The sequence below is a fragment of the Phallusia mammillata genome, chromosome 1, assembly GCF_965637545.1.
Source record: "Phallusia mammillata chromosome 1, kaPhaMamm4.hap1.1, whole genome shotgun sequence".
NCBI lineage: Eukaryota > Metazoa > Chordata > Ascidiacea > Phlebobranchia > Ascidiidae > Phallusia > Phallusia mammillata.
In genome coordinates, this window is record NC_137252.1 from 34,329,754 (window position 1) to 34,355,180 (window position 25,427).

The 25,427-nt window shown below is 36.6% G+C and overlaps 2 protein-coding genes, 1 long non-coding RNA gene and 1 pseudogene across 6 annotated transcripts in view; 2 read left to right on the top strand and 2 right to left on the bottom strand.

Annotated features, from left to right (window-relative positions):
- LOC145234083 (sodium channel and clathrin linker 1-like) overlaps positions 1 to 10,154 on the top strand; it is a 59,343-nt pseudogene extending 49,189 nt beyond the window's left edge. Inside the window, exon 15 of the transcript XR_013861270.1 lies at positions 9,742 to 10,154. The product of XR_013861270.1 is annotated as a sodium channel and clathrin linker 1-like (transcript). The remainder of the gene's footprint in view (positions 1 to 9,741) is intronic.
- Positions 1 to 25,427, bottom strand: part of LOC145234046 (uncharacterized) — a 78,076-nt gene that overhangs the window by 36,516 nt on the left and 16,133 nt on the right. The gene's annotated exons all lie outside the window — the stretch shown is intronic.
- LOC145234157 (uncharacterized) lies at positions 6,244 to 7,250 on the top strand. Of its 2 annotated transcripts, XR_013861278.1 has the most exons (3): positions 6,244 to 6,320; positions 6,722 to 6,880; positions 7,156 to 7,250. It is a non-coding gene; the product is annotated as an uncharacterized LOC145234157 (long non-coding RNA). The 2 variants fall into 2 exon arrangements; XR_013861277.1 differs by lacking the exon at positions 6,244 to 6,320 and having other exon boundaries at positions 6,328 to 6,880.
- On the bottom strand, positions 11,589 to 25,230 carry LOC145234054 (uncharacterized; the record flags this gene model as incomplete). Of its 2 annotated transcripts, XM_080098832.1 has the most annotated exon segments (14): positions 11,589 to 12,085; positions 12,275 to 12,445; positions 12,579 to 12,746; positions 12,906 to 13,141; positions 14,014 to 14,073; positions 15,694 to 15,747; positions 15,851 to 17,140; positions 19,415 to 19,526; positions 20,348 to 20,457; positions 20,739 to 20,855; positions 21,149 to 21,208; positions 21,559 to 21,702; positions 24,334 to 24,427; positions 25,063 to 25,230. In XM_080098832.1, coding segments are annotated over 14 exon segments (2,820 nt in total), but the record flags the coding sequence as incomplete, so codon positions are not given.

Here is a 25,427-nt window from a genome sequence, read left to right on the forward strand (position 1 = left end):
CAAACGCGTTTAACAAACACGCGTTAGACAGAAAAAAAAATACGGACAAAAACAATATGGAAGGGGACCCATAAGGAGGAAGGGGACCCATAATAACTACGCATCACTCATTAAATTGCTGCTGTGGTTTAGACCAGCGCTTCCCAACCGGTGGGCCGCAACGTTCTTTCTGGTGGGACGCGTTTCAAACTATTACTATACCAATATAGAAGTTAAAAAAGTTACACAGTTCGTGAGAACGTACTTTCAAGTTTAATAATATTTCTCTAAAATATAATATTATATACTATGAAAGGTGCATCAGATTTCACGTTAAATAAAGCTTTATAACAAATTGCAATTGTCGCATCACAACACTACACGAAACAGTTTTACACTGTTACACTAAATTCTGCATTGCGTGTGAACTTGTCTGCCATTAAATTTCGACTTAATATCATCGTATAAAATGAGCAAGCTCAGGCTTTACATTAACAAAAATATTGCTTGTGCCGTTATTATTATTTTTTCTTAACTTTTGTTCTTTTTCTATTGTGGTTTTGTCGCAATAATAAACGGTGATCCGCCCCCCTCAAAATTTTTTTAAAGTGGGCCGTGAGCTGGAAAAGGTTGTGAAGATTACAGAGTTTAGTAAAAAAAAAATTCAAAATTTTATGAGAATTAAGTTAAAAAGGTGAAATTAGTAACAAGAATATTGACACAAGGCAGGAAATGTGGCAGGAAAAGGTTATTGCTAAACATATAAATTAAAGAACAATATATCTTTTATTGTGGAATAAAATTAGGCAAAAGAACTTAGTTACACCAAAAAACGTTTCGACATAGTGAAAACACCATCACAGCAATTTATTGCTTGCGCCTGAATTAAGTATATTTATCTTGTTGAAACACATGATGAATTGGACTTAGCGCCGTAAAACCGACAAACAAAGAGTGAAAAACAACTCACGTAAGCAGTTAAAGCCCAAAAGTGCAGTTAGGGCATTGATCCTGGTTGCGGAAAAAACATGATTTGTTCGAAAGTGTTCGAAACTTTCCACAGTAAAAGTGATTGTATAAGTATGAAGTACGATAGACAGTTCCACTAACAATATTCACCCACAATTGCATTCGTTCCATTTGCACCCTCCAATGTGATTCTCAATGCGATTTTCCAATGTGACATAACGCTTGTAGTAACCGTGTAGCTGCAGAGCGTTTGCCATCTGCCCACCAATTTTGCCCTCAACTTTGATGCGCATTATAACGTCCCAACGTTGAACAGCTGATTCCGACTTGGTGAATATTTTAGTTCAATTGCACTGTTACGATTAGCTTCACCGGGCGAATTAAACTCAACTCAACACAATTTTTAATTTACGAGATTTTAATTTAGGAATAATTACGAATATTTGCGATACGCAAACCTGCCCGTGAACTGTGCTGATTAAAATAGGGTAACATCACAGACAGATAATAAAATATACTACTGGCAAATCCCAGCAAGTTTATCTAACAATACCGAAATATGGTATGGCAACATTATAAAATTGTTTTTTTTGTGATACAAGAAACTGGTTGAAGACAGAACAACTCAACAACAAGACGTGCGAAGTGTTATTTTTATTCGTAAAATTTCCGTTTTGTTTTTCCACAGTCAACATTTCTTTGATATAGTTTGTTCTCCCAGAGACTCAATAGCGTCCATAATTGATCATTTAAATGCAAAAGCACTGGTCCGATAGAAGAAGCAGAAAGCGATCTTAGCTCACACGGAGACGGTTCTGTGTCGTGTCGCCCGTTGCAAACAAATGGGCCGAAGAGCTCGCGATTAAGCGGTACATGCAGTGCAACACGTAAAGTCAACAAACCGATCAATCTTTAATGGTTTCGAATAGACCGAGTTTGTTTTCCACCCAATAATAGGTCACCTGAATATTTCTGCTGGGTCGCCTATTTTTGAGAAAATATGAGCATCTATTTTTTGACTTTGTTTCAACACGACACTCTTTTATTTACCAAGGCTTTAAATTGTTTCCCAATTATAATGTCATGACAACTTGGTGTAAAAGTGGTTATTTTGTTTGCGATGTCATAAGTCATAAGTTAGCTTACTGTTGAGGGTTGTCTGGCTGATAATGCTTTACATCAGCTCTAAAGTTCGGGCTAAATGAAAATGTTTGGTCAAAAAAAAAAACGAATAATATTTGTTTGATTTCTTGGTTTTATAAACTGCCGTAGTAATTTTCGAAAATCTTTCTCGATTTGCAGACAAAATAAAACCAACATAGTAAGAGTGCATGTCCATGGGTCGCGAAAACATACTTTCGAAGAATATTTGTGTCGCGTCAAAAAGGGTTGGAAACCCCTTTGCTGGATTGTGCACTAGAGCGAACCTTGCTCAGGAAACAAAATAGTAAAATGTATCTGTCACGTTTGTTTGTCGAATGGGCTATCGCGATCTATTCGTGCTGTCGTCTGCTAGGTGTCACGTCAGAGTCGGTTGGAGCACTGTTTTCCAATCTACACGTTACTTGTCAGCTCATTGCTAAATGTTGTCTGGCTGATAAATGCATCAAATTCGCTCTCGAGGAGCATCATAGCACAAAGAACTCGTTAATATTCTTCAATTGCACGCGGTGCTCGGCGCCTGCATTTGGTTTTTGTTTGAAAACGCCTTTAATCAATACACTGTGCTAAAGTTGATAAAATAAACAATACGAAACAGATACTCCCAATTCCCTGACAATTTAGTTTTTAGTCTTAATCAGGCTATTTGTGTATCCAGCCTGGTTTGAAACAGTTGCGCTTTGAAAAAAAAACTAGAAAAACTAAAATAATATTACAGACAATCACAAACAGCCTAGTTGTTTTTGCTCGATATTAATGTGATGGAATCATTTTTAGATTTTTGGAAAACAATTTTGGTAAATTGGTAAAAGCAGGTAATGCTTTCCTAGAATTCCTACCAAACTTAAAAACTGTTTGTTCATCACCACTAACATTAAGTAAAAGAGAGCAGATACACCAACTAATATCTCCACCACTGACAAATTGGCACAGGTGCAACAAATCATTCTTAACTTGATTGTGGAACAGTAACACAAAAATGGGCACATTTTACAACACCAATCAAACACAATTTTTCAAAATCATGAAACTTGAAAAAATCTACAAGACTTCCACACCTAATCTATGAACTTGCCTGCTGCTGTGTCAGTGACTTTTAAAGCAAAGTGTAACTTAACACTCTTCTTTTGACTTAAATACAGAAAACTGACTTACATGTTGCTTAACTTCTGGTGACATGTGAACTTTGGTACATTGCCCATCCACAAAGTTTGTTAGTCACAACAGAACCACAATGGATTATTGTTTGCTTATAACGCCAGCGCATATTTGCTTTATTGCAACAAGTATTTACATAACCTTAGTTCTGCTGGTGCAACAAAGTGTTTTTGGCAAACGTCACACATTACAGCAGGTCAAAAACCTTTTAATTATTATTTAGGAAAAGTAAGAACAAAAAACACAAATGGCAGTTAAACCATAAACCAGCCTGTAGCGGCAACACGCCAATACCCGCCTTTTTGTATAGCTTTTTCCACAACAAAAGCACAGCCGCGTACAGCAGGCTAGAAACTAACTTCCCGTACGTCATAGAATATATACGTCGCGCTCTAAAATGGCTCCGAGCTCCTCTTGACCGCTCACAGCGCTCGGGAATCCCCCCACTCTTGCCTATATAAACCGCGATTTTTGGCAAACTGCCATTTTTATGTTAACGTTTAGACAGGTAGGGGCTAAAGAAAAGGCAGACCTGCGTTAGCTTAGATAGCTGGAAAAATGACAAAGTGTTTGAGTTTAACTTGAAGTGGCTGGACTTAGAAATTTTAACAGTGACTGGAAAAATGATTAAGTGTTTGAGTTTTACTTGAAGCGCTGGGACTTAGAAAATTTAACAGTGGCTGGAGAAATGACTAAGTGTTTAAGTTTAAATAGAGGCGCGCGGACTTAGCCGAATTTAACTGAAATCTGCGCGCGGGCCAGCGGCCCTTAATTGCCGGCCAAAACAAAATGGCGGCCCTGACCTCGAGTCTACCCGTGGCCATTAAACATCTTAGGCCGAGAAGAAATAATTAATTAACCGGAATATACAAGTCTAATTAATTAGAATTGGGACATATAGTTGCAAGTTAATACTTAACCGTCTTTGAGAAACATTACCTGTACTATTAAATATTTAAATCAAGTTTAGGATTCTTTTGTACTTAGGTGTCAATTGCTAATTACTGTTTTCTCTTTAATTACGATTCTATTTGAATAAGACTTCTTGAAACATTTCTGTCGCTGATAACCAAAATAAACCAATAATGTAATCAACGGATTATACAAGTGGTGTTTTCTGGAGTTCGTCTCCAAGGAATCTTGAGGCAGCAGTTTGAACCATAAACTTAGTGAGGTTAATAGCGCAAATATATTGCGTTGTTAATTTGTGAGAGTAGCATTACCAGTTACTTGAAGACCGCGCATGAACCTCCGCAAACCAATCACTTCCTTGGGAATCAAGTGTCAAGCTGGGGTACTAAGGGGCTCTAACACATATTTGATGCTGTTGGGTAAGCCAATTAAGCTAAAAAAAGACTTCATTAGCACCCTACAAACAACTGTAACAGGGTGAAAAATGGTTGAATCTAACTTAAAGTCACAAAACAATTTAAAATACTTTACAATGCACCAACGAGCAAGTATCTCCTAGATCATGCACTTTAGTAAGTCCAGCTGTTATAAAATTTTATTTCACAGTTTTGTTCAAATACAGACTACCTGACTATCCTACACACCGACTGCAAAATAAGACTATGAGCAACATAATTCGAACTCAAAATACTTAAGCATAAAACAAAAACATTCAAAGACGACCAACAAACACCTGCAACGCTTAATACATAACTGTCAACCAGCATAGTCTAAAGAAGTCAATTGACAGTTTACACGCTATCATGGATTTTTCTCACTGAAAAAGTCACATATAAGTCATTGTGTAGTATTCGGACGTACACAAGCACTCGTTGCACTTGAGTTTTTTGGTGTAATGCCGTTTAGAGGTCCCGCCTTTGGCATCTTTTTTGCACCCACTGGCAAATTAACTTACTTACATTTTCGTCACCTGGTGGTGCTATAACATCTAGCCACCAACTATATACTCCTGGGTTACTAAAAGTCACAATAGCATCTTTTTGTTTGTTTTTTTCACGGGGTTCGAACCCAGGACACTCCCGGGGACGAATCCCGATCAGTTTTTTATGTCTGTATGTTGGTCAGGCGCGCCGGACCATTCGGCCAAGTTCCTGCCCTCACAATAGCATCTTCGGCAACCCATTGCTGACTTCGGTGCGCCCACTGGCGAATCGACATTAATTTATTTTTAATCACTTGTGGAGCAATAACGCCTTTAACGCTTTTATGCCAACGCATGTCGCATAAGAATATGAAAAGTTCCTCATGTTTTGTTTTAGTTTGCTCTTTATTTGAAATAAACCTGTTTGGAATGTGAGCACAGGTGTCGAAAATATAAGAATATCTCTCATAAACTCCGCGAAATAAGTGACAATGACGATAAGTTGGTATTATCAGTGTATATGCAAAAAACTCTTTTATAGCACACAACTAATACTATGTCGGAAAAACCTCACAAAATATGCTGGTAGTGGTGCAAACGTCAGGTCAGAATTATTAAGGCATGTTTTAAAATTATTTAAAATAAACACGGACAATGTATTACAAGGGTAAAACCCCCAAAAAAGTTGGTACGGTTATAGTTTTTATTGCGCGTGTTTATTTATTTATTGTCATTTCGAAGTTTTTTATACTTCACTTTTCCGTATATTGATTGTAAAAAGAAACGTAAACAGTTGGAATGCAGTTTGCCAGTACATTTGAAATCCAAGTGACTCTGCGGGCCGGACAACCTTTAATCAAGGGCGGTAACTGCGCTTTATTTGCGATGTATCAATATTTGGCAAACATTTCTGTTGTGAGTTCGTATTCGTACCTTAACCTGTTTGCTTAACAGTAAATCTAATGTGATTACGTCGTAGCGTGCGGGTTTGCGTGGAGACACAAATGATTCGGTTGAACGTATTGATTTTTAGGCAATTTGAATTTAACCCAATTTGTCTGGTTGAACTAGTACTAGTTGGGTATTCAGGGTTGAACAGAGCAATCTACACAAATCCATTGTCCGTTGTCATGAAAGGTAGATGAAGTGACTGCGCGAGGTGCACAAAGTGAACTCACAAGTCAAAGTGAAGATTCATTGATTGGTTAAAGAAATTAAGGTGGGATTTTCTTGTGAACTTTGATGTTACAAAAGTGGCTTGCTCATATAAGAATTTCCACCTTTTGCATAACGATGTACACATAATAGCCCACAGACCTTATGTAACACATTCTTTTGCTATAACTGCGAAATTATGTGTCATATATATATAGCTGTTGCTTCCAGACATGATAATACATTTATAGAGCTCTTCTGGCAATTGTATATGTTTACTGAATGTTCGACGACCTATGTAGATCGCTTTATGGGGTAAATAACGCTGAATTCGCGCAATACAGTGCACGATAAACAAAGAAAATGTATGTTATGTTATGTTGTCACTGTATAAAGTTGTCCTGGTTGAGATACAAAATAGCCATTGCTTGGTAATTCGTAAAGGAGCCTTCTCACTTACGACAGCCCCTAGAGCGCAACCCGAGCAAAGAGGAGCGCGGAAGAGGAGCTTGAATCTGTGATCCGGCTGAGAAAGGAGGATCAGAATCAGCAGAAGCTGGAAGAGTTTCAACGAAGAACAATGAATGCTGAGAGAGCAGGGACAACGCCTTGATAACAATACAGGTTGACCAGTTGTTGAACTTTAACGTTGGCATGTTTAGCATACACCGGAATTTCGTGTTGAAACAGTTTCTGGTGCCTAAGATGACATGCACCTCAGAGTTTTGTTATTGTGTTTTCTTATTTTTGCCAAAATTGCTTCATTGTGTACAAATTTGTGAGTTGGACGGCTTCTCGGATTGGTTTTGGCTTAAGATTGAGTACTTAAATAAATAAATAAATAAATATGTCTTAATTTTACTTCAAAAGCAATGACTTGGCACAATTCCTTTCCAAAGTCACTGGAAGATCGACGGAAGCGCTCCAGGATGGAGAGTGAAGACGAGAAGATGAGACTCCTCTCATCCAACCAATCCCTGGAGCAGAGAGTAAACCGGATTCAACGTGAGATGGAGGAATCGCAACACGAACGACTTTATCTTCTCGAAACCGTCAATCAAAGCAAACATACAGGTGGGCGTGGCTGATCATTAACAGGATGTGATTGGTGGAAAAAAGGGCGTGGCGTTTTGTAAAGGCTAATTATACGCGTATATACGCATTGTATTTGATGCAGAGTTGTAAGTCGGGCCAAGCTTTTTAAGGCCGGGTTCGTGTAGGGCTTTGGTTTCACAAAAAAGCGGGCCTTATGCGGTCTGACTTTACACCCTGTGTCAGTATTTTTTGAACAAACTTATCTCGCAAAGTAGCCAGTTGCTGAACGTAACCTATTGTCAACCAGCCCTAAAACGCCTTGTCCAATACCAATTGTCTATTGTGGTCTATTGCGTTTGTTGTCTTTTTCTTTCCTAAGGCTTTAATGCAGAGGCCTGTCAATCAAACTTTCGGGCCTAAAAGGGCTTCTCAAAAACGAATCGGGTTCGTGCCGGGTTAGGGCTCCAATTTCAGGCCCGTTTACAACTCTGCATCAGACTATGTTTTTGGTGGAACCAGAGTTATAAGCGGCTAAAATCTAATAGATCTAAACAACAGAATAAGTTAAAAATTACCATTCGTCTTTAGAAACTGGAAGCTGAGGCAAGGTCAGCTCGACTGAACGCTGCTAAGGAGTTTACGACGAGTAAAGACACCTTGGAACGAGAGAAGAAGCAACTGCAATGTCGGTTGAAGAGCGTGGATGATACAAACCGCAACAGTGTCCGTCAACTTCACAAAATGTTAGCTGACCAGCAAAGGATCAATGCCAGGTAGTTTCGGTGCCGGATTGCGCAATAACCAGCTATTATTGCTCAACATTAATGGGATAATGCGCAATGTAAGATAATTGCTCAATATTACAAGATTAATCATAGTACGTCAGGCCTACTAAAGGCGTGTACCAAATTAGCTGCTCTCCCAAGCATTCCCATATGACAAGGTACAGGCTAGAACAATCTAGCCTGCGGTAGGATTCGAACCCAGGACAAGAGTCTTCTGGGACTCGTGCTCCACCAACTGTGCTACACAGGCTCAGCGGAGAAACCACCGAAAGTCGAATCAAAAGATTATTCCGCAATTTGAGATAATTACTGTGCAATATCTAGTCATTATTGCGCAACATCTGATAATTGTTGCGCAACGTGGATCATTCAGTCATGGCTCATTGGTGCAGAATAAGACGCGCCTTAACTGGAAATTGTCGCCAAGGAATTACTCGGTTTAACGTCAGCAGTTGGGAAAGAACATACAGCGCAGTGTTTGGACGAGCACGGTTGTTAATCTGCTTTCAAACACATCAAATCGACGCTTGTTTGTGTGCATTTCAGGTGGAAGGAAGAAACGAAGAGCGCAGTGGAGAGATACGAAGACAAGATTAAAGATCTCCAGTGTCAACTCGCACAGAACAGACGCAAATGTCACGACCTCACCAACAAATTACAGGTTCACAAATCTCATCATCTTTGCAGCTAATTAAACAAAAAATCGCAATGTCCTTCAAGGGTCGAGTAAAATGTCACTTAAATACGAATATGAAGAAGTCTATAAAACGTTTTAATCACGTGGTTTAAACAAGCTACCAATAAGAAGTGGACTATACACGGATAAAATAACACACTTTTCCCTCCTGGGGCAGTTTGCTCACAATTTTTGTAATTACGTTTGGTGGCTTGGTGATGGATTTATTAACTATAGCTTTTCCTTATACCAGCATAACAATAATTAAATGTTTTTGTGTTTCTCAAAACAGATTTCGCGCAAAATCTACAATTGTAATTCCTATTTTGCAAGCTCTCTAGAGTTTCTGTTAAAGTCGGTATTCAAAAACGCCCGAATTTATTTAAGTCTGTGGATATTTTTCTCGCAGTGTCAGAAACTAAAGGCTCCTGAGATCATGGTTGAAAATATACCACCGGTCCTGCAGAGCCACGTAAGCGTAGATGTCATTTCCTCGTAATTTAAAATCAGTAGTTTTGGTTGATTTACAGATAATCCCAACATTTTTACGGAATTTATCTACATCAGTATAATAAAGTATCGTTTGGTGTGCTGCGTTGTATCGATTTCATAGAAGTATTATCAATTTACCAGTCAGTATGCTTGCCACGAGTGTATTTTGAAAACCAACTAATAATGCGTTTCCTTTCCTGCAGGAAACACATTTTCATTTAGTCTGTATTTTTCTCCTATGATATGTAATTGTAATCTTTAGATTATTTTTCAAAGCAGGAGCATTTATTTGACGTTAAATTTACAACAGACGTACGATTATAGCGATATGCTCATTAAAACAAACAAAAAAATCAAATTGAAATTATGTAAACAGCAAATTGTTTATTTTAAGAAAAGCATTATCAGCTATGTTTGTCTTTGTTTGTTTTCTAAGTTATCAATTACCATGTTATGATCCAAATGTTTTTATTCCAACTGACTTTGTATTATTTCAGGCCACGACACGAGCACAGTCGAGCAATGACCTTAAAATTCCTCAACTGGAAGAAACGAACCGCCAACTGCGAGCCAAGCTTCACACCACGGAATACAAACTGTTGAATGCGACACAAAAACTGGGCGATATTCAGGCTTTGCAAAACTCTTTTACTTTGCAAGATCTACACTAGCTTGTTTTATTGAGGCTGTGGTGCATTAGAAGGCACTGTAATGCCTCTATTACTGCGTTAAGATATTCAGTGCGTAAATGTTTATGGTGCATTTGGAAGCAATACGACGATCGTGGGAAAATACAGGCGAACATGATACAGCGTTATCAGCGTTGTACAGGAAAATTATGTGGTAATGGTTTTATAAATATTTATATTTCAAAACTTACAATGGCTCTACATTAAAGTTTCTTGCATAATTGTGGGTGGAAACTTGTTCTTATATATTTAAGCCTGATTCTACAGATACTTAACAAAGTAAAAAATCCGAACAGAATTTTGTGCTGATTACCAAATTGATTTAAAGCCAACTATGTAGGCTTATAATAATAATAGAATATACTAGAAACGGCAGATTCATTCGGTTCGGACCGGATCTTAAGAACCGTTTCACGAAGTTTTTTTTTAATTTTAGAAACGTTTGCTAATTGCAACACCAACAAGAATGAATGACGTACTATGACTTGTATACTTGTTATTGTGCTAGAAACCCTTCAAGGTTACTGTGGGTCATAATACTTTAGGTTAAACCTGCTTCGTATTTCTTTGCTACACCACACAACAGCTTTGCTTTATACATGTTATTTCCTCTGCGAAATTGTTTCTCTGTGGAAAACACCACTTTATTTTTTATAAATAAACGCTACGATCACAAGCTTATTGGTAAGAAGATCAAAACCACACAGGGTGAAAATTTGTCGAGATTCCCAAAGTATTTTTTTTGTATTAGCCTGCATGACAAAGGTAAATTCGCTTGACTGTTTAAATTGGCAGAGCAATATAAATAGAAAACTTTCGAAGATAAATAAGAGTCGCAGAATCTATTTTTGGAAGACATTGTTCATGCTGACAGATGGTTTGAAACTTTAAGATTTCATTTCCTATTTAAAAAATGTTTGTTAACTTTCCCGTGGATGAGAACCCCTTCAAAATCAACATTTCTATGATGAAGACAATCCAATTAAAATAACCAAGGCTCCTGGAATCGATACTACACCGACAAAATCAAGCGCATTGATATTGAGTTAGTACATAGCGCTACTAGCGGTACAGTTTGGCGTTGTCTGTTACTAATAGCGACCAGGACGCTCACTGAGAATTTACAAACATCCCAAGGTTCACTTACGAAAGTCACAAGATAGCAAATAATAATTAAATAGCCATACTTTTATTTCCAAGCACATTGCCTGCATGTGTAATATCCGTTTTTAATTACAATACTACGTAATTTAATTAAAATCTCGGCACTGGCAACATACTTTCCATGATTATGCCAGCCTTGTCACTTCATACTATTACTAGCCTTGGAATAAGAGGTTTGGACAATATTTACTTCGCGTTATGAGCTTAAGAATCCGTGGCTACTGTAAATTGCATAAAATTTCAGCTAGATGTTAAGACTTTTTTTCATGTGTTATTATATTTGTTTTTGTAAATTTTAAGTTTATACTTTTTATATGTTGAACTTAAAATATTATGCATTTTATAGTACGCCATGCCCATATATTTATATATTTTAAGTGTAGACTTATTTGACGCAAAACATTAAAACAGTTTTTGAAAGGTTTTCCTAATATCTCAAGCTCACAACTGAAATCCAAAGATATTCAAAAAAAATCCCAAGGAGTGGCAGCTCTGGAGCCAGCACATGCAGTGCATGCACATAAAAAACATAATTATTTTACGCACCAAGTAAAGAAAGTAGAAAACAGAAATAGAAACAAATTAAAAAAAAAACAATCCATCTAAACTTCCAAAACACCAATTTCTGCAAAACAAATTTCTATTTTTCTAATTTACATGAATAGGTGTGAATTTTATTATCATGGTAACGATGCAGTTTGGAAAAATTTTGGTTGATTTTAAAACTTTGAAGTAAATTTATTCTTGTTTTTTTATTTAATTTGATTTAACAAGCTTGTGACTAAAACCTGATTTAAAAAATGTTTTCTTTATATTTTATTAGCACGAGAATCACAAATAATAAAGCGAAAGCGAACGACAAAATTGTAGAATTTGAAAAATCGTGTTGATGAAAAAGTTCAAAGTCGAAGTTTAATTTTCATCAGAAAATTCTTCATCGCTGTCCAAAAATTTATCCTGGCAATTTTCCGAAATAAACAGTTGACCGCTGAAAAAAAACAACAACATTCAGCTGAAATCTTTCTAAACAACACAAGTAGATTCACATACAAAGTTCAGGTTTGCTGAGAGTGTGACGTCACCAGCTTGTGACGTAATTATATTTACGTCACTATTTTATTCACAGGTGATGTTGTATTGGAGAATGTTTATCTATAAATCGAACAAACGATCTTACGGGAAGTTCGAGTCTTTCCAGTTCTCCGTATAAAATCTGTTGCCCATCATCAGAAATGTCGCAAAGCCTCAGATGCAACTTCTTCTTAACTTTCCTCAAACAACCGGAAGCGGAAATTATTTCGACTGCGGGATTTCCGAACTTGTTGCCATCCAGATCAAGTTCTTCCATCTGCGCAAGATTTGATGATTATTTGTCGCAAATATTAACTGAACAAACTAACTGTCACGTGATGAGTGACGTAATTGTGTCGTCATTTATTTAAGTTCAGGTTTTGTAATAAAGTAGAACTAAAAAATCTCACCGGGATATCAAGGAGTTTAATTTCTCCGCATAAAACTTTCAAACCAGCTGCAGAAATCCCGCAATCCACCAGACCCAACCTCCTCAGTCCCAACTTTCTTAAACACCCGGAAACAATTTTGATCCTAGAATCACCGAACTCGTTCCAACCCAGATTAAGTTTTTCCATCTGCGCAAGATTTGATGATTATTTGTTGCAAATATTAACTGAACAAATTAGATGTCACGTGATTAGTGACGTAATTGTGTCGTCATTTATATGATTTCAGGTTTTGTAATTATTATTTTAAAAAAATTATTACGAAACAAAATCACAATCATAACAAACCCCGTGTTTCATTTTACTGATTCCTCCACAAATCACCCTCAGTGTGTCTGAGTTCAGGTGGCAGTTGTGAAGATTCAGCTCCTCAACAGTTTGATTCAACCTCGGGAGGATTTCAGCCAAGGCGTGCGCTGCACTCGATGAGATGGGAGTGTTGGCGAAATCAAACTTCACAGGAAGTTTACTTGCAAGCAAATCCTTTTCATCGTCTGAGCATTCTTGCAAGTCCGTCAGTAGATCTAATAAAATATAAAGATTTTCTTTAGATGCTGTGGTTGTATAAAAGGCTAAAACTGTGCGACAAGAATATAATCTTGGAGTTTGGGTGGACCAAAACAGTTCTTTAAATAACTTTCAAAGGCAAAAGCAGGGCTTAAATTTATCAATTTAGGTTTTTTTGAAAAATATTTATTATCACAAAATAATTGCAACCTAGTATATCAAGAAAAAAATACAACTGTTACCTATTTGCATTATTGCTGAACCAAAGGTAATTAAGTGTACTTTTAAACGTTATACTGTATTAGTAAGTTTTAATTAAGTCTGCCTACCTGTTTATTTGCACAACTTTTCATCTTGCTTACTTTGTTAAAGATTAAAAACTATCAGCGGTTAAAAATTACGAATTTAGCATCTAAACACTAGAGAAAAACTAATGCGTCCTTCCTCCAGCACTTTTAACGGCATCTAATCTACAATGTCACTTGGTAAGCAAAATATTCCACAAACACAATGTGATAGTTATGACGTAATACAGGATTTATTTTGTCATATGCAACAATGTAATTGTAGTAGCAAGGTTCCACTAGCGGTGCTAATAAGTTCAATTTTTTATTGTTGGGGCAAATTTAGTTTAAATTTACCACAAAAAACGTTTTTAGTTCGGAATTAATTCGTTTTTTGGGCGGTTGGTAAGCAACTGATTATTATTTCTCTTATTGTTGTAAAAACAAGGCTTTACTGACGCAATTGTAGCCAGAATAGTGACATAACTTTTTGTAAAAAAACTTCCTGACAAAAATTATTACGGTTATGTATGGAAAGATGTGTTTGGTAGCTTTTTGGCAATAGATGTATTAAAGGCAATTTAAAGAATGAAACACACTCTTACCTATCAATTCGTATTTACGCACGTCGGTTTTCATGTATTCGATAAGCTCTTTGCGAAAAGCTGCAGAAATAAACAAAATCTTCAAAACGTTTTTATGCAAAAAAAAAACGGGAACAGGAATATTAACAGCGTGGTCTGTCAGCCAGGTTCAATAAACTTTAAGAATAAAAAAGGAAAACCCTGAGAAACGAGAGACTTGCACAAAAAAAGTTTAAGAAAGACGGAAATGCCATGTAGCGCATGTAAGGTGTCACTATTAAGCAAGCCTTAAAAACACCAGTGTGGGCAGGTCGCACGTTAGGGATGGGATTTTAGGTCCATACTGGAAATATTGGGGATTCAAAAGTACACTTCAAAATTTCGGGTTAGGATACTGCCCTTAAACATACATTTTAAGTTTTTTTTTCTTTTTTTGGGGCATCGTCGCGCATTGATAGGAAACTCAAGTCATTTATTTCAAAGACTTGACTTCAGTTTTACCTGTGAAAGGTGTCTAGACCAGGGGTGTCAAACTCGCGGCCCACTCAGCAACAATTCCAGTATTTTGTCAGATTTTTATCTACTTACAATGAATGTTTCTTACTTTTCAAAGTGAAAGCTATTATTTAAACAGACATTTACAGGAATTTAATTTATGAATAAAAATTCATATGTTATGAATAGAGACGATAGTAATCAAACCGTTCCTCACACCATATAGCCACATCAGCCGCAGAAACGAGGTTGTGGGCCTATTGTGTGCAAACAATGCGAAAAACAGGCACCAAAAGCGCCACAGCATAGATTATGACGTGATAAACAGTTAAAACAAAAACCAGCAAGAAATTGGCGCCTGTTGGTGAAATAAGAATCTGCAATGCGGCCGTCATAGCGAAAAGGTTGTTTAAGTGTATATAACTTGATTAAAAATCTCATGCGGCCCTCGGCATAATTTTCAAACTGCAATGTGGCTCTCGAACCCAATGAGTTTGGCATCCCTGGTCTAGACCATGTATTTGCTTTTAAGCAGTTTCTGCAAACGCTCTAGCGCAGGGGTCGGCAACCTTTTGCATGTAACCCCCCAATAGTAAGATTCGCCGTGTCGCGTCGGGTCGTTTGATACATTTTTGCCTTTTAATTGGGTTCAATTTTAGTCATGTTGTTGGAACTCTCGAATACAGCTTATTTTATTGGGGGTTGTCCCAGAATTTGGCAAAGCAACCGACATTGCAAACAATGGACGAAATCTTTGGTCATTTTCCGTTACTTTTCCTAACCTTTCTTAACACTTATATTACCAAAACTGGATTTAAAGCAACAAAGCTGCCCACCACAATAATAAATAAATTACAAGCCGCAACCATTGCAGAAAAAGGTTCTGTAATTTGGGTCACGGGTCACTGGCTTTTTGTTAGTCGCACTTTTTCTTTCATAATGCTCAGAATTAAGTGTGTGTTGCAAATGATTTAATTTCCTTATTGAGGTTTATTTTTAGCAAGAAAAATGTCCAAATAGATCATGGACTTTACAATTTAGTTGAGTTTGCTACTTGCATTTTTTGGTGGTGGCCACATGTTTTACGGGGGTTGCATTTAGGGGGCCACGGTGCATGAAAGGCTGAGAACCACTGGACTAGATTGATAGGATTTGTCACCCAACCCTGGCGGCCAGTGCAGTACATTAAAATTTTGTATCCCATACCTTGCCTTTTTGTTGAGAGCTGATCAGCAGTTTTGCATGATGTTGTTTGCGTACCTGTAAACGTATCATAATTACTAACCGTTCATAAATACACAACAGTTTAACATGGAAATAAAACAGTTTAATAAACTATTGCATTTACAATCTGGACACCCACATTTTTTGTCCCCAAGCATGAGGCCACATAAAAATCGTCGAACCATTGACCAATGGCCTCCCTTGGCCACCACAGGAATGATTTCGTTGAATTTTTCATCTGACATGTACTCGCAGATGTATTTGGCTGCAAACATCTCTTGCAACGTTTGATGAGAAAAGTAAAATAGCTGGTCACCGTCAAATAACCGTCGACCTGGAAAGCCGAGTGAACGAGCAAAGACTATGATGATATCTTGAACATCAGCTGCTTCAAGATCTCCCAGACTTTCTGTTTCAAAAACAACTGTTTCCTCCTGCATGCCATCATATGCCATTTTACCAAGTGGCTTCCACAACTTGGCAATATCCTCATTGCGTGCATAATCAGAGTATCTTAGATGGTCTAACACAGTTTGGAATACCTCTGTGACTGTTTCAACTTTGCTTATACCCCCATGTAAAAAAGCAAAAATAATAAATTGCAGTAATAAAGGATTATGACAAAGACCAAAGAGTTGTGGGGTCTTGTTAGATACCATTTCCCACAATTCATCTGCCTTGTCGCCTGCCAAAGCACGGAACAGCTTTTCCATGTCCTCAGTTGAAAGGTCATCAACATGAATTGTGGCATCTGGACGAAGCTCTGATGGTATTTTAAGAATTTTATGAGGACGTGATGTAAACAATAGCAAAGAATCTTTGAAAAACTTCTTACAACAAAGATTTGCTACAAGCTGATCGATTGGCAATGGTGTATCATAAGATGCATTAAGTGATTTCATGTTTTCAAGGGACCAAACGGCCTGGTCATAACCATCGAGAACAAAAACACACTTATCTTGGTGTTCTATCATCCATCGAAATGCATTTTCTCCTGCTTTTTCATCAAACCCAGGACAAAGAAAGTCAACAAAAAGTTGTTTGCATGTTAGAGGTTGCTTATAATTTAGGTCCATGAACCTAAGTAGAAACATGACAGATTGATTTGGTTGACTTTTTGCCAATTTTTTAGAAAGAGTAGTTTTTCCTGAACCAGGTGGGCCAACTAATGTGATGAACTTTTTACGTGAGGTAATATTTAATATAGTTTTGAAGGAAACAGGCTGTTGATGAAAAGTAGAACCAAATTTCTGTTTAGTGGATGGTATAAATTTCTCTTTTACCACAGGACCTCTTCTATAGGCATCGTACTCATGCATTTGAGGATGTACATCAGGTAGTTTGTTGGGTTTCAGATCTTTATCATAAAGCTCCACACTATCTGGTAAGCTCTTCATATGCTCCTTTTGGTGTTGTTTAATGGCAGCATCTGAAATCAAAATCCATGATATAAAAAAGTCAAAGCCAATGTGCCACTTTTTATTCATCCATTAGTTTAAAAATAAATGCAAATGGTTTGTTTGATTATTGCATGCCAAAAAATCACAAAATGACAATTTAAAACCCTGTTTTCTGAATCAAATGTGTTCATTAAAAACTGCGATAAATGCGGTCACCCGTGATCATGCTGCGGCCAAGCTGGCATAGAGAATTTAAAGACCATTTATCGCAGCTTTCAAAAAAGTCAAGCTTATTTTTTCATCTTTATGTTGATCAACAAAGTTTTGCTTGACATATATGAAATCGAAGCATGTTTATCGAGTTTTAATCATGTCTTAGGTGTAAAACCTTTGTCAAAACTGAAAATGCGCGAGATAACTTAATAAAACAAAATGGCATTGATGCACACAGTGCAGTTGATTTCTAATCACCGAAATGACTTAGTTGCTTCTGCAGGCAAAATCTCATAAGTCCCCACACATGCACAGTTGAAAATAATGCATGTCAAGAGATAACGATGAGAAAGTCGGGTGTTGTATAGTAAAAAAAAATGATCAGCACAGGGCTAATATTATTTTTTAGCATTAAACTGCATTGCATTGAAACCGCAAAACCATTTTTCTCAACAAAGCAGGAAAATCCAACGCACGCTGAGTGGTCGCATGTGCATGTGCACTCATGAAACTGTCTCACATTGGTATGGGCGTGCACGAGCGCACACGTATTCGATAGAACCACAGCACATTTCCACTACAATTCATGTCCATAACGCGCACCCTTAATTTTGTCATTGAAAATTTTGCGCGTTATACTCGAATAAATATGTTATATCTGCCCAATAAGCCGAACCCAGAAAATACGGTACTTGTAATAGCCGAAAACTTTTAATTTTGTTCCGACTTGGTGGCGATTTGCACCTATGTCGAGCGGATAGGTCGCACCTATATTTTTAAAAAAATGTGAGGAAAAAAGTTGCGACCTATCCGCGAGTATATACGGTATTGATTCTTGAATTGATTTTTTAAAAATAAAAATGCTACATTACAAAGAAAAATCGTTTCACCTGTGTTTGTAATATCTACACGTTGACCCGAAAAAGTGAAGTTTATTTTTTCATCTTTATATTGATCAACAAAGTTTTGCTTGACAAAAATCAAATTAAAGCACGTTTATCAAGTTTAAATCTTGTCTTAGGTGCGAAACTTTGGCCAAAACTGTAAATGCGCATGATAATTTATAAAGCAACATGGCACTGCTGCACAAATACAGCTGATTTCTAATCACTGAAACAACTGTCTCGTAAAACGTTTGCCAGGGCGCTCTGCATTAAACTGCCCTAAACCAGTGATTTACTCCCTTTGGACTTCTATCCGACTGACAGTGTACACATATTATGGGCTGTAAAGGTAACCATTTGGCCGATTGAGGCAAAAATGTAAATACAAAATAAGTAACCTACTGCAAACAATTATTTACAATTTCAGCACACTGGGAAGGGGTGAATCCAATTAACAGATTCTTTAGAATACCTAACATTGCACCAACCAACTGTGGGTGAAGTTTGAAACACTCTTTATTGACCAAAGGTGGAACAAACCACCAGAAGACAAAAAAGGGAAAAAATATGGACGAAAACAATATGTGGGCCCCTCCAGAAAGAAGACCCATAATAACAAACAAGCGCACTGCAAACAATTTTAAAATTCAGCACAACAGGGGTTGTACTTTAAACCTTAAGGACAGTTAAACCTAAAAAAGGAATCTTTCACATTTGAAAGGTAAAAAATGTTTTAAAATTATTTGAAATACATTACAATACACAAAGCAACAATGTATGAACTCCATGTACTTTTGTAAGAATTGTTGTTTTTTATCTCGTGTTTTAACCGCTGGCTCTCCTGAGATCAAACTTAAAGAACATCAACTTTTGATAATTAACTTGTGTCCAAATTTTAACAAGTTTGCACTGTTTCTTGACTAAACGTGTAGAACAAACCAAAATTAAAGGGGAAAAAGAAAATAATTAAAAAACGGATAAAAACAACATCTGTCCATAATAAACTGGATCCATAATAAACTTCTGGACTCCTGGAGTAAGTAAAGGGTTCTTAGGGTTTGTGAGTAAACCACTGAGTAACTGGGTTCAAACTTTTTGAGGACATATGTAAAAAAAGACACTCTTTTTTCACCAAACAGGTGGAACAAACAAGCGTTAGACAGAAATAAGAAACAAAAAATACTGATAGAAACCATGATTACTTACTTTCTTTGGGAACCATAAATACTTTCTCTGTCAGATGAGACCTGAATTCACACATTTGAACAACTTCCCGATTACCTACAGTTCCCCTCCGTCTCATTACTGCAGCATTTACCTGTGATAACAAATGTCCACATAAATAAATACACAGATATTGCATATTAAAGCCATAATCATGAGGCATATTAAAGAATTAAAATTTCTTTCCGCGACACATTTTGCAGTTAGAAATTACAAAAGATGTTCGAAGAGTGTTAATTTTCAACTTTATTATGGTGGGTAAGGTTGCTTTTCATTACCAATAAAAAATCTCAGCTTTGAAATGCAGTCATGCACATCAGTATTTTGTCATGAAGTCTTAAAACACCAGGGAATGTTTGCCTTATAAAACAGGAAATATTTTGCAGCACACAGTTTGGGAATCACTGGTTTATACACAAGCACTCAACCAGTTATGTTTTGGATCAAAGAAACACAGCATTTAAAAACATACTGTTTAATGCAGCAAAGTGTTAAGTAAAATCTAACATGTAAAAACAAAATGCGGAATTTCGTTGACTGATCAACAACTCAAAACATGTGTATGAAAGCCAGAAAACTAAACTATTGTAATTCTAGGAGTTTTAAACATAAAAATAATTTTATCTTCCAACCCAAAATAAAGGCATATGTAATGCATAAAAAATGTTTTTCTGCACCAGCAATCGACAGATTTTTGCAAATACGTGATACATTGTACTTAAAGAAATAAATTAGGGGTGGAGGATGGATAAAGTGATGATGATGAATGGAACTTTCAGGCAATATTGCATCCAATCCCTATAGTCACTCAAATTTAACTTTGTGTTTATTTGTGACTTTTACGTGAAACAGCACCGTTCAACATCTAAATTTCCTTCCCAACTAAAACTGCACATATATTTAAAAACTACAAACCATTGTCAGCATGCTCAGCAGGTCCTCGGTTAATGAATGCTCAATCAAAATTTTGCAAAGTGCTGTGACAAACCACGACCCATTGTTGCTATTTCTTATTGCTGCAGCTCCTGTGCAAAAATAATAATCAGTTTCTCTTGCCCCACATTTAGACGCCAAACAAGTTTGTGATGAAAAAAACAAATACCACTAAAATTAACATTCAACATTTTTTGACGGGTAAACACTAGCTTAACTTGGGTCCAAACTTTTAGAGACCTGTTTCATTTATTTTAGTTCCACACATTAGTTTCACTGGGTTGGAGTATGGTAGGGGTAACAATGCTTATGTTTTGCCCAAAAAGCATCTTCAGTCCATTTTCAAACACACTCTCATTTTCTGCTTTCTCACCGGGTGCGGAGGCGAATGCAAAAAGCATGTTGGCATATTTCTGTGCTGGGTCGCTGGTTACTAGTTCACGGTCAGTGTCAATGCAAGTGTCTGATCTGGTTGTTTTCTTCAACCATTCTGCACAGGAATAAATGGACAATGCATGTTGGTTGTGTCCATAGGTATTAAAAACTTGACAAATTTTGGACAAAATATTTGTTAGGGTTACAACTGACGATCACGGTTTGTCCTTTAAGATCAATTAAAATATTGGCTAAAACCAAATCACTCGGTTCTAGCCAGGAGAAATATATCTTGGTCTGTTTTTTTTTTGTAAAAACAAAAAAAAATCAAAAACATATTGCAGACATTTTAACAATCATTGCTGTCAACATCACACAAATTATTCATTACAACAACAAAACATTTACCAAATGTGCATGGTTCTTCCAGTCCCATGATTGAGTCTGATTGAGTTGCTTCTCTGTCTACTAAACATACAAAAAAAACTTTAAAAATCATTTAAACAACTGGAACAAAATAGTGTTTAAAACTTTCTAAATTTGATCACACTGAAAATCACATCGGACAGATGATTTTTGTTGACACTAAATTAGCTTCTTTGTTACAGGTTTAACAGTTAAGGCAAAAAAGGTTAACAAAACTTCTTAAAAACTGATTGAGAAATTTGGTTGGCTAAATAAGATAAGAGGAGCTGAAAAATATTAAAGAAAAACATTTGGAATATTTTTTACGTCAAAAAACCACCAAATTAAATTATTGTAAAAAAGAGAGGCTGTACTTTGTTTTAAATTCAAAATGTTTTAAAGCAGTGACAAACTTTGTCGACAGAACTGAAAGAAGAACAGCTTTGGTGTTGTCTTCTTGATGAGTGGGGCATTGCTTGGTGTAAAATAATTTACTACTTCTTCTTCGGAAATCTTTTCACCCTTTGTATCGATGAACCAGTCTCGGTTGGCTGAATCTGAATGAATCAGCAAGTAAATGCAAGCCAATTTGATTAATAACACAACCCATTTCCCAAGTTTTGTTATACAATTATAAATATAATTAAGGATTTAAATTGCTAATATTCAGATTTGATTTTAACCCAAATTGCTAATATTCAGATTGAATTTAAAAAGTAGAAAGGTGGCCTAGCACATTTTGTTATTAAAAACATACACCATACTAGCCTTCAGGAATTCATGCAGCTGCACACATGTAAAGTTGAAAATAATGAAAACATATCTGTTTCATAAGGTAAAACAGAGTGATCCTGACTGGGGTAAAATACACATGGTCTTAAAAGTACAAATTATACAAATCTAATTTAGTTCAAGTTTTGATGAAGCTTGTCCTATTTTTTGTTTTATTTCAAAGGAAGGAAGGGATAATCAGTGACAAAATAGGGTTTCAACACTTACAAATTGCAAATTGTCCGAATTTCATCTGATTTCAACATTATTCCGAATTTTTATCCAATTTAGGAGTTAGTGGGGTAAATGTTGGGGACACAATAAATCGGTAAATGTTGAAGACAACAATCGACCACTAGAGATGCTTTAAGCCACATCGGTTAATGATCGATGTCATAAGGCTATTGGCAATCTTCTAAACATAAGTCAATCGCAAAACAGAGCAACAAACAACTTTTTTTCCAGATTTTGGGGACTAGCAGGCGGAATACTGGGGTTATCAAGAGTAATAAAGCAGATGACTCACCAACATAACTATATCTACCATCTGCAAAGGGTTTATCTGAATCCATGAACCATTATAAGCCAAATAAGTTGGTCAAACTTCAGAAAGAAAAAAAAGAAAAAAAATAGAATCAAACTGTGTCCTCTTCAGGAAACCACTGACACAACTAGAAGGGTGACTTAGCACATTTTGCTATACCACATACACAACAACCATTTTTGCAAAGGTAATGTGTTCCCTACGCTAAATTTGGATATGAGACATGTTAGCGAACATTTTTTTAACCTTGATTTGTTTCTGCAGGCAGAAACTCATCGGTCCCCAAAACTGCAAAGTTGTAAATAAACTAGAAGGTGGCTTAGCACATTCTGTTGTTGCATTTGCACTATACCCTATTTTAAAATATTAATATATTTCCTATGCTTATTTGTATTGGGTCCCATATTAGCCATCGTCTTTTATAACCTTAGTCGTTTCTGCAGGCAAACACTCATGGGTCCCCACACATGCAAAGTTGAAAATAATGCAATTCAAGAGATAACCATGAGGAAGTTGGGTGTTGTAAGGTATAACACAGTGATCGGCACTGGGCTTAAATAACAATTTCTATGTAGAACACAAACTATAAAATTACATTCACCCCAGATATTGTTTGAAGTATGTCCTATGTAACGTTTTAAAAAACTGACCCATTTTAGGGGGCTAGTAGGGTAACTAATTGGGTTCGACACACAAACTAAAAAATATATAAAAACCACTAGAGGTGTTTTAAGCAACAACCGTTAATGTTTCTGACGTCATAGGGCTGTTAACAAGCCCTTAACTGCCATGGCGCAAAAACGTCCACCAAACAACCCACCAGCGAGCAACATACAACTGGTTGCCCTTGTAACACTATTAAGCAACAGAAATCTTTTGTTTTTGGTCCCCAGTAACATACAAATACGTTTTTGCACTTTAGGGGCTTGTGGGGTAAATGTTAGGACTACAAGGTTGAACACAACAATCGACACCTATAAATGGCATACAATACAAGAAATCCAAATTTTAGCCAATTCTGACACTGTTTAAAAACTCACCCAGTTTAGGGAGCTAGCGGGGTAAATACTGGGGATATCAACAAAAACAAAGTGGGATGCACATCTACTGGAATATATCTACCATCTGTTTAAATTTTAGCCAAATCCATCTAACATTTGAAGGAAAAAACGAGTTGGACAAACTTTGGTTAAAAACACCCATTTTAGGGGACTAGCGGGGTAAATACTGAGGTTATCAACAAAAACAAAGTGGGATGCACATCTACATAACTATATCTACCATCTGCGTAAATTTCAGCCAAATCCATTAAACATTTGATGGATAAACGAGTCGGACAAACTTTGGGAAGAAAAAAAAACCCAAACAATTTGAGTAAAATCAATATGTGTCCCCTCCAGGGAATAATAACTAAAAAAACTGAGGTGACATGAAGTCAAACACAGTGACTGGTTATGTAAGTACAAACTGTCCAAATTTCATGCAATTCAGACATTGCGATAAGTTTGTGGACATAAATACCGTAAAACACTGACAACTGAAAATAGCATATTGTACAAACTTTTAACAAACTGTCCAAATTTCATCCATTGATGCGCAATTACAGCTGATTTCTAATCGCCAAAACGACTGCCTGGTAAAACATTGTCAGACGTAACAAACACAGTATGAAACTCCAAGTGGGTGAACCCCTGGTCAAACATTGCGAAAATCAACCGTGGACAACTAACTAACATGTGTATGAAAGTTTGAAGCACCGTTTAATGACCTAAGTATTAAAACAAACCAGTGTTACAATGGTCCCCTCCCATAATTAATGATTAGTCCCTCCCATAATTAATGATTAAAATCAAAGTCAGTTTGCATTTCATACCTCTATGTCCATGACTGCCAATAAATACCAACACCATAGGAGCGTGTTCATTCTTCCTGGAATCAGTAAATTCCCTCAAAATGTGAAACATTTCCTGCAAAACATAGAAATGATATGTATTAGCAAGTATTTTAGAAAACTTACTGCGATGTTTTCAAATTTTATTGTTTAAACCTGTTTTCAGACTGTGTTTCAAATTTGAATTAGATTTGAACCAAAAACGAATATAGGAAAAAGTTGCTGAATAAATTAAGTCAGGCTGTAGACAGTGCACACTGTTTCAACCTAAAAAAATCCATGCCTCACCAATCTGTTCGATGCCAAAACTAAGCATAATCAACAGAAGGACTGGTTCGGCATTGTGAACCAGTCCCCAGTTGTGGCATCAAACAGTTTGGCGAGGCATGGCTTTTTAGCTTGCTGCTCCTGACAAACTGGAGTGTCATTCAGGGCTACATTAGCTCATACAGCTGATATCTCGTCACCAGCTGCACTGATAAGACCTTATAGGTCAGAACAGTGTGCACTGTCTGCAGCTTATCATGTTTTTGCTCGATGCTTTTATTTGAATTTAATTGACAGAATCATTTGCTACCTTTTGCATTTGACATGATCACAGAAGTTTTGTTGCAAGGCAAACAGTAGTGTTACTACAGCAGGAGAGTTGTGTAGTATAATAATGTTAGTTTTGTTTTAGGTAAACCACACTTATTTAAAGGTAAACCACACCTCTTTTCGCTTGTCCATATGTGACTCCACTTCAAAGTTTAGTTGTTCAAGAATGTTTTTGAGATTTGCCGAATCTCTGTCTGCACCATATCGAACATCACATCCAGTGCATGTTATGTTGTTCAAAAGTAGAGCTCGACTCTTCCCAAATTGTTGGGCAGGACGGACCTAGGTAAATCAAATAAAACACAATCAGAATATGATTAACCATTTAACTGCTGAATTCTTTTTGACAAAAATTATGGTTTAGACATGCTCTTGCTCTTTAAGGTTTGAAAACTTTCTTTGGGAAAGTTGTTGGGTATAAAATTTTCTACAATTTAAAAAAAAAATTTTTTCGATGACGTCATCACCTACGAGATGAC